The sequence below is a fragment of the Panicum virgatum genome, chromosome 2N (assembly GCF_016808335.1).
Source record: "Panicum virgatum strain AP13 chromosome 2N, P.virgatum_v5, whole genome shotgun sequence".
In the NCBI taxonomy this organism is placed as follows: Eukaryota; Viridiplantae; Streptophyta; class Magnoliopsida; order Poales; family Poaceae; genus Panicum; species Panicum virgatum.
Window position 1 is genome coordinate 3,356,735 of NC_053146.1, and position 14,730 is coordinate 3,371,464.

General features: G+C 50.2%; 2 protein-coding genes across 2 annotated transcripts; one reads left to right on the top strand and one right to left on the bottom strand.

Annotated features, from left to right (window-relative positions):
• Positions 1–510: 510 nt before the first annotated feature.
• On the bottom strand, positions 511–3,504 carry LOC120659297 (proline-rich receptor-like protein kinase PERK4). Its single transcript, XM_039937376.1, has 6 exons — positions 2,494–3,504; positions 1,852–2,403; positions 1,664–1,734; positions 1,360–1,581; positions 1,114–1,275; positions 511–1,012 (listed from the first exon to the last, which is right to left on the bottom strand). The coding sequence occupies exons 1-6, from the start codon at positions 2,822–2,824 to the stop codon at positions 722–724; spliced, it is 1,629 nt and encodes a 542-aa protein (XP_039793310.1). The 5' UTR covers positions 2,825–3,504; the 3' UTR covers positions 511–721.
• Positions 3,505–5,483: 1,979 nt separating this feature from the next.
• LOC120659298 (protein ESSENTIAL FOR POTEXVIRUS ACCUMULATION 1-like) lies at positions 5,484–14,727 on the top strand. The gene is made up of 10 exons (XM_039937377.1): positions 5,484–5,678; positions 6,487–6,554; positions 7,686–8,603; positions 8,692–8,773; positions 8,901–8,966; positions 9,391–10,041; positions 10,160–12,770; positions 13,575–13,732; positions 13,842–13,901; positions 13,995–14,727. The coding sequence occupies exons 1-10, from the start codon at positions 5,594–5,596 to the stop codon at positions 14,360–14,362; spliced, it is 5,067 nt and encodes a 1,688-aa protein (XP_039793311.1). The 5' UTR covers positions 5,484–5,593; the 3' UTR covers positions 14,363–14,727.
• Positions 14,728–14,730: the final 3 nt, after the last annotated feature.

The following is a 14,730-nucleotide window of genomic DNA, read 5'->3' on the forward strand; positions in this document are numbered from 1 at the left end:
AATTTTTTGAGCCTAGTTAATCCATGGTGGGACAATAATTATCAAATACAAACGAAAGTGCTACAGTATTTTACAAGATCACTTTTATGCAACTAAACAAGGCATAATCTGTTTGCTTGCTGCTTGCATTTGTTGCAGGACCGCGTGCAGAGTTGGATTTGGTCAGGAGCCATCGGGGCAGGAGGCTGCAGACTCCAGAACAAATCGTGAAGCAACGCACCACGGCCTCAATGATGGGCGGCGATGGATGGGTGCAGCGAAGGATCGCGCCGGCGCCGGCACGAGACATATCCCGATTGAAAAAAAAATGCTGACGTGGAAGGTTTTGAATATGAACAGTCAAGATTATATCTAGTCTGTTGGTTAGCCTATCTATCTTTTTAGATACTCTTCAAATCTCTATTTTTAGTCAGGGAAATAACTAGCCTTTTGGAGATGCCATCTCTATTATAAATTGGATTCAAGGGCTATTGTTGGGGTTAGAGTAAATTTGGAGAACTAAGAAATAGAGGCAACTTTCCATTTAACATTTGAAGAATCTGATTTAGAAACTATGGCCTGAGTTGCTGTGACCTTAGCGGCAAAAATGGTTGCAAGTGAGATACTAAATACGAATCACACCCAATTCACATTACACACAGAACAGAAGTTGCAACACATTTCACATGCTGATTGTGAGCTTTGCAGTTTGCACACGAGTGAGATCACACGACATTCGGGGTCACCGGCGGAGACCTCCGTGGCGCCGCCGTTCGTCCCGCTCGACGGGGCTGGCGCTGCTGGCCGGCGACGGGTGGCCGAACTCCGGGATGGAGCCGGGGTAGTCGGCGCTGTACTCCGGGCTGGGCAGCGCCGCCCGCCGGATCCGCTCCATCTGCGCCGTGTACGACCCGGACCCGGACCCGGACCCGTAGTCCGACCCCGAGCCGGAGCTGGAGGCGCCGCCGTGCCCCGCCCGCGCGGCGTCGTTGAACTCCTCCAGCGGCATCTCCCCCTGCAGCGCCATCACGATCTGCATGCGGTTCCGAGCACGCGAGGTTAGTAGTTGATTGAGCCCCTTCTCCTGCGTGCTATCGATCGGGAAGGGACGGCGGCGGCCGGGATCAATCAAACCTGGCTCATCTTGGGGCGGCGGCGCGCGGCGTGGCGGACGGAGGCGGCGGCGCAGGCGACGAGGCGCGCGGCCTCCGTCCTGTCGAAGTCGCCGTGCAGCCTCGGGTCGACGAGGTCGTCGTAGTTGCCGTCGGTCAGGGCGCGCGGCAGGGCCTGCCTCGCCTGCATGCGTGGAGCACGACGAGCAGTGTCAGCAAGACGACGTGCATCCGGCCGCGGCCGAGGCCAGGTTCGCTTATTCATTACCCAGTCGACGAGGCCGTCCTGGCCGTAGGACGAGCGGTCGCCGGGGCGGCGGCCGGTGAGCAGCTCCAGCAGCATGACGCCGTAGGAGAAGACGTCCGACTTCTCCGTCAGCTTCCCGCTCGACGCGTACTCCGGCGCCAGGTACCCGAACGTGCCCATCACACGCGTCGACACGTGCGTGTGGTTCACGCTCGACAGCTTGGCCAGCCCGAAATCCGCAACCTAGCTCAACGAAATTAGCAGATCGTCAGTCAGAAAATCCTCAAAGTTCACTGTTCACTGCTAAAGATCATGTTGGCCTTACCATGGCCTCGAAGTTGTTGTCCAGCAGGATGTTGGCCGACTTGATGTCGCGGTGGATGATCCGGGGATCGCCTTGATTCAGGTCATCAATCAACCATGAAAAAGATTCATGTCAAGAACTCGTCTGAAGTCTGAACATTCATAGGCAAGCAATTATATTCCTGAATTTTTCACTGAATCTGTTCTTACATTCCTCGTGCAGGTAGGCGAGCCCCTTGGCGGCGCCGACGGCGATGCGCAGCCGCATCGTCCACTCCATCACCGGCCGGACTTTCCCATGGAGGTGGTGCTCGAGGGTTTGGTTGGGCACGAACTCGTAGACGAGCAGGCGGTGCGCGCCGTCCATGCAGTAGCCGACGAGGGCGACGAGGTGGCGGTGGTGCACGCGGCTGATGGTGTCCACCTCCGCCTGGAACTCGCGCTCGCCCTGCCCGCTCCCGGCCTTGAGCTGCTTCACCGCCACCACCTTGCCGCTGCCCGGGAGCACCCCGCGGTGCACGTACCCGAACCCGCCCTGCCCCAGCAGGTTCGCCACCGAGAACCCGCCCGTCGCCGCCGCCAGCTCCTCGTAGCTGAACGCCGCCGTGTCCAGGCCCGCGGGCATCGGCACGGGCGGCGGCGGCAGGGGCGGCGCCAGCCCGCCGGTCGAGCTCGTGCCCGCCGCCGGCGCCGGGGCCACCTGCTGGTTCTGCCACTGCGGCCGCGCGTCGCCGGGGGGAGCGTAGTACCCCGACCTGTTCCCTGCGCGCACGCCACCGTCACTGGCATTAGCCATGGCGCGCGCGCGGCGGCGGCGGTGGCGGCGGCTCTGTGCGCGCGTGCGTTGCTCACCTTTGAAGCCGGAGGTGTCCGCGTAGAACATCATGCCCTTGTGAGGCAGTTGCTGCTGCGCCGCCTTCCTCCGCCTCCTGCCCCTGCAGCAACAGCAGCAGCAGCAGGCGACGAGGATCCCGGCGAGGAGCACCGCCGCCGCGACGGCGGCGGCGACGGCCTGCGGCGGGAGCCCCCCCGAAGCAGGGGACTTGTGGTGCGCGCTCTGCGTCGACAGGCGCCTCGCTGCGTGCTGCGGCGGCGAGGAGGAACGGGGCACTGGCGCTGGCGACGCGGGCGGCGGCGGCGGCGGGGCGGTGGTCGCCGGCGAGGGTGTGCGGTTGGAAGACATGGTGCGGATCCGATTATGTCAGACCGGCGACCGATCCTCGCGATTCCTCTCTCCCTCTGCTGCTGCAGATAACCTGGTCGAGGAATCAGATGGTGAGAGAGGAACGAATTGCAACTTGAAATCAGAAAGTGTGCCGATCAAAATTCGAGAAAGCGATGGTTTTGCTTCGTGTTGGTTGCATCATAACGAAATCCGATCGATGTGCGGAAAAGATGACCAATGCAATGAGGTGGGGGGTCAAGGCGAAGGCGAAGCAACTGGCCTCGGCGGCGGAGGGATCGGCGGAGGCTGCCACCGTCGGCACGAAGCAGGCGGGGGCGACGGGATCGGCAGCGGCGCGGCCTCGGTTGGGATCGGGACCTCCCCGAGGCCGGCCCGCCAGGCAACCAGCGGCCCCGGACGCCTCAGGTGAGGTCACCACCGCTCGCTTGCTATTCTTGCACGGCCTCCTCCTGTGCTTCTGCGGTGTCGCGTGCGGACAAGATAGCTGTTCGTTTCGGGCGTTGGTCAGTTGGAGTTGGTACCTTTCTTTGGTCCCCAGGGCAAGAGGCAAATATGGAAGGATCCCAATCTCATGCTCATGCTCATCTCAGTGGACATTCGTCAGGGTGGGTGTGCAGGTGCTAATTTTATCCCCCAGTCTACGGCTAGCACTTTTGTGGAGCGCTAACGGCAATCGTCGGTTGGAATCTGACCGGCCGTGTGCCAACCGCAAGAAGAATACCTGCAACGCAACGCAACGCAACGCAGCGCAGCGCAGCGCAGGGTCACTTTTTTTTGCAGACAGGCCCTTGGGGCTGAGGACTATTTTACTTGCAAAGTGTTTTTATGCCCTGGTTCAAATATTTTGGTGAGGTACCTTCAAGTATTCTCGGACGCAGTGGAGCTAATTTCAACTAACTATTTTCTGTCTTTATGTTTGTCTCTTCTTTTGATTGTATACTAATATGGAAAACAAATGAGTATCGCGGTTGTCTTGAGCTCTGGATTGATGTACGGAGCAGGAGATTCAATTAAGCGAGATTCCGAAGCAACAATTTCGCCTCTCCCATCAATGGGTTTAGCGAGAGCATTTATAACACGACTCCTGCCAAGCTTAAAAAGAGGAAGGGCCCGAAAGGGGGAAATAACTCAGTTGGTTAGAGTGTTGGTCTGTCCTAGCATGTTCAAACAAACTCATGTGTGCTAAACAGTTGGGCTTCCAATATCACCGGACTTCATATAGGCTATTGATTACCATATAGGCCAAGGAACTAGCAAACCTACTTAAGCAAAGAATTTCCTTTTGGTGTCAGATAGGAGGATCGTCGCCATTCCCAACTAGGACTCTTGGGCTTTATAAAGCCCATATGCTAGAACACCGAGTTGGATACGCCCGCAGAATCCTGTATGAAAAAAAATCTAACCTACGACCGGTCGTGCTCCTGTGCGAGCACGCAACCGCCCAACCCAGTAGGCCGTGCGTCTAGGCTCCTTCATCTCCAACACCAAATCGGCCCGTTACCTCCCCCAACCCTTCCCCAAACGGGTCTCGGCGGTTTTCCATTTCCAAAATCCCGACGAAGGGGGCGGCGGAGCGCCAAAGTTGAGGTTGCTCGGAGGAGCGCTGGGACCGAAGGTTGCACAGAGGAGCGGCCGCGCCGAGGTGCCGCGACGGAGCTGCTCTACGCGAGGAGGCGCGACGGAGCGGCTGCGCCGGGGTAGCGGTGGAGCGGCATGGCGGGGATGTCAACTAACGGTGCTGGAGAGGAGACCCAGGGGATGCTGCAGGCCGCAGCGCCACCAGCGGTGTGCAGCAGGGTGGCTGGTCGAGGGGCTGCGTCGAGGGAGGGGTGCGACCATGAACCGTGGCCCTAGACCAACGACTTCCTCTCAGGCTATCTCCTCCCATGGAGTCGCTAACGAGGATGCCCCGGATAAAGTCGTGGGCTGCGTGCGAACGAGTTCGTCGAGCCATGGGGAGGCATCAACTCCCCGAGGAGGGTAGCGTCGGCGAGCATTGGAGGAGAAGCAGCGCCCGTCACAAGACGTGCTACTTTACTTAGCACCAAATGTTGGGCTTCCTATATAAAAGATAGGCCAGGAGCATAATCATTCGTTGTAGCCTTATGGGCTATTGATTAGGGTATGTAGGCTGGTGGAAGAATCAACGAATATTGAGTTGCTTACTAGAGTCGTCAAACAGACTCATGTGTGCTAAATAGTTGGGCTTCCAATATCCCCGAAATTCATATGGGCCGTTAATTACCATATATAGGCCAAGAAACCATAACCCTACTTTAGCAGAGAATTTCCTTTTGGTGTCGAATAGGAGGATCGTCACCATTTCCAGCTAGGACTCTTTGGGCTCTATAAAGCCCAAATGCGAAACACTGAGTTGGATACGCCCGTAAATTCACGTATCTTTAGACTCAAAAAAACATTAATACCGGGTACAATTTCGATAACACCTTCCATCTATTTGTATATTGGTTACGGGCGCTTATAAATAAATAAAATAGTGTCAGAGATGTTTATATCAGCAAGACAAGGGTGACGAAGATATACACCCAAAATCTTAAAGAATGCACACAAAATTAAGGGGGTTGTACGCAAAAGAGTCCTCCTCGGGGAAGCGTGCGCCGTGTGCCTCCACGGCTCCACCTGGTTTTTTATCCGGCTGGAAGCCCCGACACCCCCCTCGCTCGCTTCCGCTCCCCCGCCCCCAAACCTCCCCAATCAGCAGCTCTAGGGTTTTCGCCGCCGCCGCCGCCGCCGCCGCCGCCGCCCATGGCCGCCACTCCGGACCGCGCCCATGCCGACCTCCGCCGCCGCCTCGCCGTCGACGCCACTCCATCGCCCCAGATCGCCAGAGGTAACCGCCCACCGCTTCTCGATCTACATGAAACCCTAGCTCAGGCCCGCCTCTCGGGCTGTTCCGATTTGGATTTCGTTTGGGCGTTCGATCCCCGCCGCAGGTGCTGGGGTTTGCGGGGTTTTGGGTGGGTGTTTGGTGGTGCTGGGCTGCTGGCCCTGCGGTTTTCGTTCATTCATCACCGGTGCAGAGTTCGTGTTCGGAACACTGGTGAATGCTGCGGCGCCAGGTATTTCAGATTTGTTGAGGGAGGTGCTGGGGTAGTCAAGTACGATCGCTTGCGATCCACTGGATGCAATGGTCAGGTTGTCTACTGTGTCTATTTTGGGGGCGGCTGATTGACTGATTGGATTGGTTACGGTCAGTTATAGTGTCCTAATATTTGTTGTTGATACACGCAGATATCCTTTTCGTTGTGGTGATGGTGATTGAAAGCCAATGGCTCAACCCTGTTGCCTCAAAAGAAAAACGTGTTCACTGTAGCTTTGTGTAGGGTGCTACATCTTTGGTGATCAGTTATTGATTATTTTTTCGGATGTGCACAGGAGCTATTTGAATTACTTTTCCGATTTATGGTATTATTATTTCATTAATCTCAGCTATATGTCAAGATAACCTGCATGTTTCTCTTGTATGACTATTGAACGGTTCTTTTGTTTCATGAATGCGTCTATCAGTTTGAAACTTAGAATAGATGAAGCTTGCATCAGTAATAATAATCTGTGTATATTGTGTTCTGTCCTTATGCGCTCTCTTGACAGAATGGCATGTTTCCTGTCATATTGATGGTAGCTTTTGGTTGTTGCAGAGAAGCAAGGCCTGGATACTGATATACCCCTTTCTCCCCAGTGGCTTGTGAAGGTGGCAGAAAACAAGGTTAGTCCTTAGGTAGCTAGGCTATTAGCTAGGCTTAAGCAGCTGGATGTTATAATATTGATGCCGTACACGGTGATTGCGGTAATAGAACACTCCGGCGTATATTGGGCATGTTTGGATTCAAGGGCTAGAGCTATTTTCAGGCTAAAATAGCCTAAACTAGCCCAAAATCTCCAAACATGAGGGCTAGAGTTGGCTATTTGGAAATAGCCCACCTCAAAAAACTAGCACACCCAAGAGGTGATTATTTGAGCTATTTGATGTGGGTCCCACTAGAGAATCTTTTTTTCTCCTCCCCTGTGGCCGCATCGGACCGTATCTCCCTGCGTCGCCTCTCGCCGCCTCCTCCTTGCGTCGCCTCCCGCCGCCGCCTCCCTCCTGATCCGCCGGCGATGACCCGCCCCTCCCTTGCGTCATGTCCGCCGCCGCCCTCCCGGTCCACCGCCGCCGGCCGTGACCCGCCCCCTCCCCTGCGACATGACCGCCGCCACCCTCCCGATCCACCGCTGCCGGCCGTGACCCGCCCCCTCCCCTGCGACATGACCGCTGCCGCCCTCTCGATCCGCCGCCGCCGGCGGTTACCCGCCTCGTTGCCTCCCCCACGAGCGCCGCCCCCTCCCCCACGCGCCGCCGCGTCCCTCCACCGCGCTATCCCCAAGCTGGCGCCACCCTCCCCGCCTGTTGCTCCACCGCGGAGGCCTTGACCGCGGCGCTGCTCCCCCTCAACGCCACCGGATCCGGACCGCACAGGCAAGGCACAGCACAGCAGCGCAGCACAGCACAGCAGCATGGCGCACAGCAGCACAGCACAGCAGGCGCACGCACAACAGCACCGAAGGGCTGGGCGGAGCACAACAGCCACACGGAGGCCACGGCGGAGCACAGGAGTACAGGATCCTGCAGGAAGAGAAATTAGTTGGATCCAAATAAATGGGAAGGAAAAATAGCTCAAAATAGCTCTTGGATCCAAACATATCAACAACTATTTCATTGGAGAGCTATTTGCTTGGGCTAAATAGCTCTAGCCCAAATAGCTCTAGCCCTTGGATCCAAACACGGCCATTGATCTACCTCAGTGCTTTCTTGTTTATGGTGCTGTGGTGATTTGTATGATTATTTTATTTGTTGCAGGATCCCATTTCACAGGGTGTCCGCTCAGATGTTTCAAAGACATTAGGGAGTGGTGAAGACCCGGGCTACAGTGCGAAGAAAAAGGATGTTTTCAGGGCTTCTGTGCTTGATGGTGAAACTGGGCGTCGTGACCGCTGGCGTGATGACGAAAGGGAACCAAATTCAACCCATCGGTGGAGTCGCTGGAGGGAAACGGACAAGGAACATGGTGATACACGTAAAGTGGAAAAATGGTCAGATGACACCTCCAAGTATTCTGTGGAAAGTCGTCGTGCTCCACAGGAGCGCTGGGGTGGCGATTCCAACAATAAGGAAGGCAACTATGACCAACGCCGTGAGAATAAGTGGACTGCACGTTGGGGTTCCAATGAGAAGGAGTCTGAAAATTGGCGTGATAGATGGGGGGATTCAGGCAAAGAGGGTGATGCTTCCCGTGAAAAAGGTTTCTCTCACTTTACTGCACATGGAAAGGATGGAAACAATTCTGAAAAGGATACTGAGCGGGATGACAATATTTCTCGTTCATGGAAATCTAGTTATCCTGTAGGACGTGGGCGAGGAGATTTGTCTCATTATCCCTCTCAGACTCCACTGAAATCATCTGCTACTTATGGATATGGTAGAGGGAAGCCAGACAATGATTTTGCAAATTTTCCAAGTCGTGGAAAGTATACATCTGGTACAAGTAGTGGATCTTCACGACCATTCCAACTTGGTTTACTTTCTGACAGACCTGGTGGTGCATCAGGAGATCGCTCTGCATTCAAATATAGTAGGATGAAGCTGCTTGACATATACAGAAGTTGTGATGTCACTGACTTTAAGATTCCTGATGATTGTTTTGAGGAAGTCTCTGTGTTCTTGCAAGAAAATGCTTTGGAACCTTTAACATTATCTGCACCTATTGCTGAAGAAGCGGTAATTATGCTATTTTTTTCTCAAGTAGAAGGATCTTATTGTCATGGTGCTACAGCATCCTCATCTCACTGTTGAATTGTATTTGTAGGCCATTCTAAAAGCAATTGACAAAGGGGATATTGTTAACAGTGGTGTCCATCAGGCTTCCAAGGATGGTTCTGTTGGTAAAGGTAATTGTAATGTGGTGCCATAAAAAACCAAAATTCATTGAAAAATGGATTATCGATTTAGTTTTGATGTGCTAACCTTAGATATATTGTATAGTTTCTCACTGAATGCTCTTCTAAATTTCTCCAGCTGGTAGAGAAGATCAGCCAGGAGGCATGGAAGATTATAAAGGGGATACTTTTGGAAGTCTTAGGGGTATCTATATTGACTTGCTGCTTACACAATTTTGTTGTCTACAGCATCTTGCATGGTTGAACAAACTTAAAGTGATCATGCAGAGAGGATCATCCATGCATATGTTTATTGTTTGTCAAACTCTCTTATAATCTTGAGAATCATTCATGTCTTTATCATTTGCTTTCTAAATATTTCTAGCAATTTAGCTCTATAATACAAGTCTCATGTGAGGCCCATACATATGAAAGGAAAATTAGAAAACCATTTAATAGGGGAAAAACATTCAAACTGGTACGATGTAGCTTCAAAATTCATATGGAGATAACGCAGAAACTTGTCTTGGATACATACACTTTGTTTTATTTCCTGTAGCATGTTTTTTATGTAACTTGAAGCTTGCAACTTGTTTTCCTCCCCTTAAAGGCTACTTTATCGTTAATAGGTGTTCCTGGGAATGCTGATTTGCCTGCCAGAGGAGAGTCATTGCGGCCTGGGACATCTACCTATGTTGTTCCACAAAGATCTCAGTTTATTGGAGAACATAGGCTTGGACCATCTTCTGAGTTTGGGCACCAAATACCCAGTTTCTTAAATCAAGAAACTAAAACTGCTGGTGTGCCGGGTGTTGATGATTTTGCCAGTCTGATGCAACCTCATCCTAACCCAGAAAGCCTCTCTCTATTATACAAAGACCCACAAGGTCAAGTACAAGGCCCTTTCTCGGGTGCTGACATTATTGGCTGGTTTGAGGCTGGTTATTTTGGTATTGATTTGCTGGTTCGTGTTGTGAATGCACCCCCTGATATTCCTTTCTTAAAGCTTGGGGATGTTATGCCTCACCTGCGAGCAAAGGCAAGGCCACCACCAGGGTTTGCCACTTCAAGGCCAAGTGATATGCTGGTTCCAGAGACTCAACCTACAGGGAAGTTTATCAGCTCCACTAGCATGCAGGCAACATCAGCTGGCATTGGAATATTTGACAGTGGGCCAAGTAGGAAAGATACTGCAGTTGAGGCTCAAAACCGTTTCCTGGAGTCGCTTATGTCTAATAATGTGCGCAATCCTTCGGCAGACATCATGGCTAGAACTGGAGGTTGGCTACTCTTACAAATTCTATATGTGCTCATCGCATTCCATATTTATTTGTCTTAACCTTCTTTGCTACCTGTATTGCATGTGTCCCTGTCTTACACTGTTTTCTTCTGAACCAGGTATGAATGAACTTGGCAGTAGCTTTGGCAACATTCCTGTGGGTGGAGGCGAGAGTGGGATCAATATGAATTATCTTTTGGCTCAGAAAGGACTGTTGGAGAAGCAAAATTCTTTGCAAAGCCATGTTCCCTATTGGTCAGGAGATGCTGTTCCAACATCATCAAAAGCACCTAACAAGGATGTAGCCCCAGAAGCATCTATCCTACATTCTAAATTGCTTCCTCCCATGGCTGATCCATCTCGGCAATCTTTGCAATCTCAGAATGTTGATTTGCTTGCTATGCTGCAATCAAAGGAGAAGCCTCAAGTGCCTACTGGTAATTCTGGATTGCAGTTATGGTCCAACTACCCTGAAGCAAGAAATGTTAATCCTAACATGCATGGTGTAGACCTTGCTCAAGGGGCACTTAACATGCGTCAAGATCTTCAGAACTCCCAGAACATTGGTATTGGTGTTCAACAGCACAGCTTCATGCCACAAAACCGACCAGCTTTGGCTCATTTGCCACCTGAGAAGCTTGCTGAGATATCTCAAGATCCACAGCTCTTAAATATGCTTCAGCAGCAGTATCTATTGTCACAACTGCAGTTGCAGTTACAGACACCTTTGACACCTCAGCCTCAACTCTCTATGTTGGACAAGATGTTATTGCTCAAGCAGCAACAGCAACAACACCTGCAACAGCTGCAGCTTGAGCAGCAACAGAAGTTATTGTTGCAGCAGCAACAACTACTTTCTCATATGGCACCTCATGGACATCCCAATCAGCAGATTGATGATTCTTATGGATTGAAGCATACTTCTCTTCCTGGTGATGCTATGAATCTTGGTCTTCGAAGAATGCAAGAGGCTATTGAAGTTGACCAGAAGTTGCCTGTCCATGGCATGCAGGTGGGGCAACAACCTAGTCAGTCAAATATGAATATTAGGGGTACAGATGGTGTAGCGTTATCTCAAAGCTCCATAGCTACGCTGCCGGGGTCCCATGAAACTGCTGTTGGTGCACTTTCAAAAGAACACTTCTCTCGTCCTCAGCTGCTGGAAGGTTTTGCAAATGATGATGCACAATTGAAATCAAATGTGGTAAGCTCAAAGCTGATGGAAGTTGCAGATAGGAGCAAGGATGTTAAATCTCATGAAATAGATGCTGGAGCAGCCCATACTGAAATGTCTGAGAAGGTTTTGGATTCTGGATCTACTAGGGTCCCAGGGAGTGCTTCCGATGAAGCTAAGGATTCACATGCACCGCCACTAGATCCAAAGTCAGAAAATGTAAATATTTCTAGTCAAGTCCGAGAAATCAAACTTTCTCCAGAAAACACCTCGTCTGACATTGCGACAACCGTGGCAACTGAAGTAAAAGGTACTGATGTGCAGGAGACAAAGAAAGCGGAAAAGAAAAAGAAGCAAAAGAAAAAACAGGCTGCTGCTGATGCTGCCAAAGGAGCTTCAAAGACGGTTTCTGCCCAGCAGCCAAGGCAGGAAACTGAGGTTGACAATTCTGATCTTGGTGCAAATAAGCATGATTTACCAGATGATACAGAAGAACTGTTTTGGGGTGCACCTGCCAACGTGCAAAATGAGATTTTGCCAGCCAAAAATCTTCATGGGGAATTTGACACTAACAAAGCTGAATTGGAATTTAGTTCTCTATCATCTGATCCTCATACTGCAGCAAGCCAGCGTGCATGGAAGCAACCTACCCAGGGACTCAGACCTAAATCACTTCTAGAAATCCAAGCTGAGGAACAACAGCGCGCACAGAAAGGATTAGCTAAGGAAAGTGCTAAGCCAGCAGCAGCTTCAGTACCTTCAATTCCTTGGAATGGCATGGCAACATCTTCTGAGCAACATTATGGGGGTTCAAGCAAATCATTGGGAGGCATGGAAACTGCTGGTGAAAGAAATAGAAGAAGCCAGTTGCATGATCTGCTGGCGGAAGAAGTTTTGGCCAGGTCAAGCATTGCAGATAGTGAGAATATAGGTAATGCCAATGATGCATTATTCCCTCCTCTGTCACCTGCTCCTGCTCAGCCTGATGCTCCTGCTCTTGATGATAACGACTTCATTGAGGCCAAGGACAAGAAGAATAAAAAGAAGGCAACAAAAACAAAAGCTTCTACCGTGAAAGCCCCCTCACCTGTTGGTTCCTTCGATCCATCAGCTATTTCCGTGCCTACTGAGAAGGGGAAGGCAGCCAAGCAAGCACAACAGGAGTCGGAAATATTGCCCGCTCCGCCAAGTGGTCCATCCTTTGGCGATTTTGTTCTTTGGAAGAGTGATCAAGCTAGCTCTGTGCCTGCTCCAGCATGGTCTAGTGACTCTGCAAAGGTGCAGAAACCTTTGTCGTTGAGGGATATTCAGAGAGAACAAGAGAGGAGGTCTGAGGCTGCTCTGCAGCAACAAGCACCCTCACCAACTCCACCAAAGGTGGCCATGAACCAAAAAAATCATGGGAATGCTTCTTCCTGGCAAGCTTCTGGATCATCTCCATCAAAGGCAGTTGCCCCTGTCCAAATGAGTTCCAATGCTCCCAGTCGTTCCAAATCAAGCACTGAAGACGATTTGTTTTGGGGCCCTTCAGAGCACTCCAAACAAGATAAGAGGCAGTATGTATTGCAGTGGCTTTTATAATCGCTTTTATTTTTCTGTTACTTTTTAGATGTCTTTGCACATTTTATTTTGGATTCTAAGCTCACAAAAGATCAATTAATAAACTAAATTAAACATATTATGATTGAACTAAAGACTTAAGAGTTTTTGCAAAGATCTATATGAAAACCACCATTAAAGCCTCACTTATTTATCTATTCTGTTTTAGATAAGATCCTTTTGGTGGATATTTTTGTTGGATATTTTTGTTGGAGTTTTCTCACAAAAGATGAATATATGGATCTGAATGATAGAGATTTTTCATATGTTTCAAGTTAAGGAACTTATCTGTTACTCCCTCCATTCTCTTTTGATAGTCCTATTTCACCTTGACACAATCACCAAGGAAAACAACCTTACTTATCATATAATAAATGCAAAACAGACTTTTTTAGTTAGTCCTCCAATATTTTAACTGGAAACTCCTCGTTACTAGTGCTATTTATTGTCATAGTCCATGCCAATAGCAAATAGGATTATCATTTGAGAACATTTTAGTTTTTGAAATAGGTTTATCAAAAGAGAATGGAGGGAGTATTGTTCTTTTCCTTCCCTCACAATGCCATATTTCTAGAGATGGTACTTTGGTTGACCAATTAATAAAACTATATTTTTTGGGGTACCAGGTAGAGAATTAGGACATGCATTTTGCCCTATAGTTATCGACTTGAAATATGCATTTTATGTTTCACGAGAATATACCTACTTTTCTGTTCGGCAGTAGACTTTGTTATGTTATTTTATTTTGATATGTTAACCAGGTCGGAGTTTCCAACTCTTTCAAGTCAGAGTAGGAGTTCCATGACGAAGGATCAATCTCCAGCGAATCGTCAAAAGTCTCAGGCAGGCAGGGTTTCTTCTGCTGTTCCTGCCAACACATCTGGGAAAGGGAAAGCAGAAGCTTCAAACAAGCAGACAGGTATTGTTGCAGGATTTTTTTTCCTCCTGTTTGTGAAGTATCTCTGTGTTTAAGTTCTCCTGTTTGTGAAGTATCTCTGTGCTTAAGTTCTAACGCCTATTATCTGCAGAGGCAATGGACTTCCGGGATTGGTGCGAGGGTGAATGGGTCAGGCTCACTGGAACAAATGGTATTGAGCTGCCTAGTTCTTGCAAGTTTCAACTCTCAATATCTTGTCTTTGTGCTGTACTTTTGTTAAGTTCGGTATGCTTTCCCCTTTCAGATATAAGCTTCCTTGAGTTCTGCATAAAGCAATCAACTCTTGAAGCTGAAACACTCCTTCGGGAGAACATTGGTTCTCTGGACCGCAATCATCAGTTCATCGACAAGTTCCTCAACTACAAGGCCTTCCTGTCATCTGAGGTGATTGACATGGCCTTCCAAACTCCCAGCACGCGTGGTACCCGCAGTGACGGCGCAGCACAGGCAAACCCTGCCACTGCAGCCAGAGGAGGCACAAGCGTGGACATGGAGCTGGATGGCGGAGGGAAGAAGAAAGGCAAGAAGGGGAAGAAGGTGAGCGCTGCAGTTTTGGGGTTCAATGTGGTGAGCAACCGTATTATGATGGGTGAGATCCAGAACGTCGATTAGGAAGGTTCTGGGCGATGGCACCATGTACATAGCTCCGTTTTGTTTCCCAGGACATCCATCACCGCATGACTCGTGTACATACATAGTTTACCTGACCTCCGGTGTCATGCTTCGGCGTTGCTGTGTTTTTGCTCTCTCATATGGGCTGGGAAGTTAGCGTGTCCCGGTGAGTGCTCGCAATGGAGCAGTATTTTGACCTGTTTTTGCTGGCTAGTGTGGACTGGGCTTACATTCAGGGTCATGTGGTGATTTCGGGTTCCTGTAACATTTTGTTGGAACTTACCTTTATTCTTAGGTTCGTTGTAACAGACAGTTTTTGTTCACAATGGAAACTTACCTGAGAGGAAGCAAGATGGATTCTGTTTGTT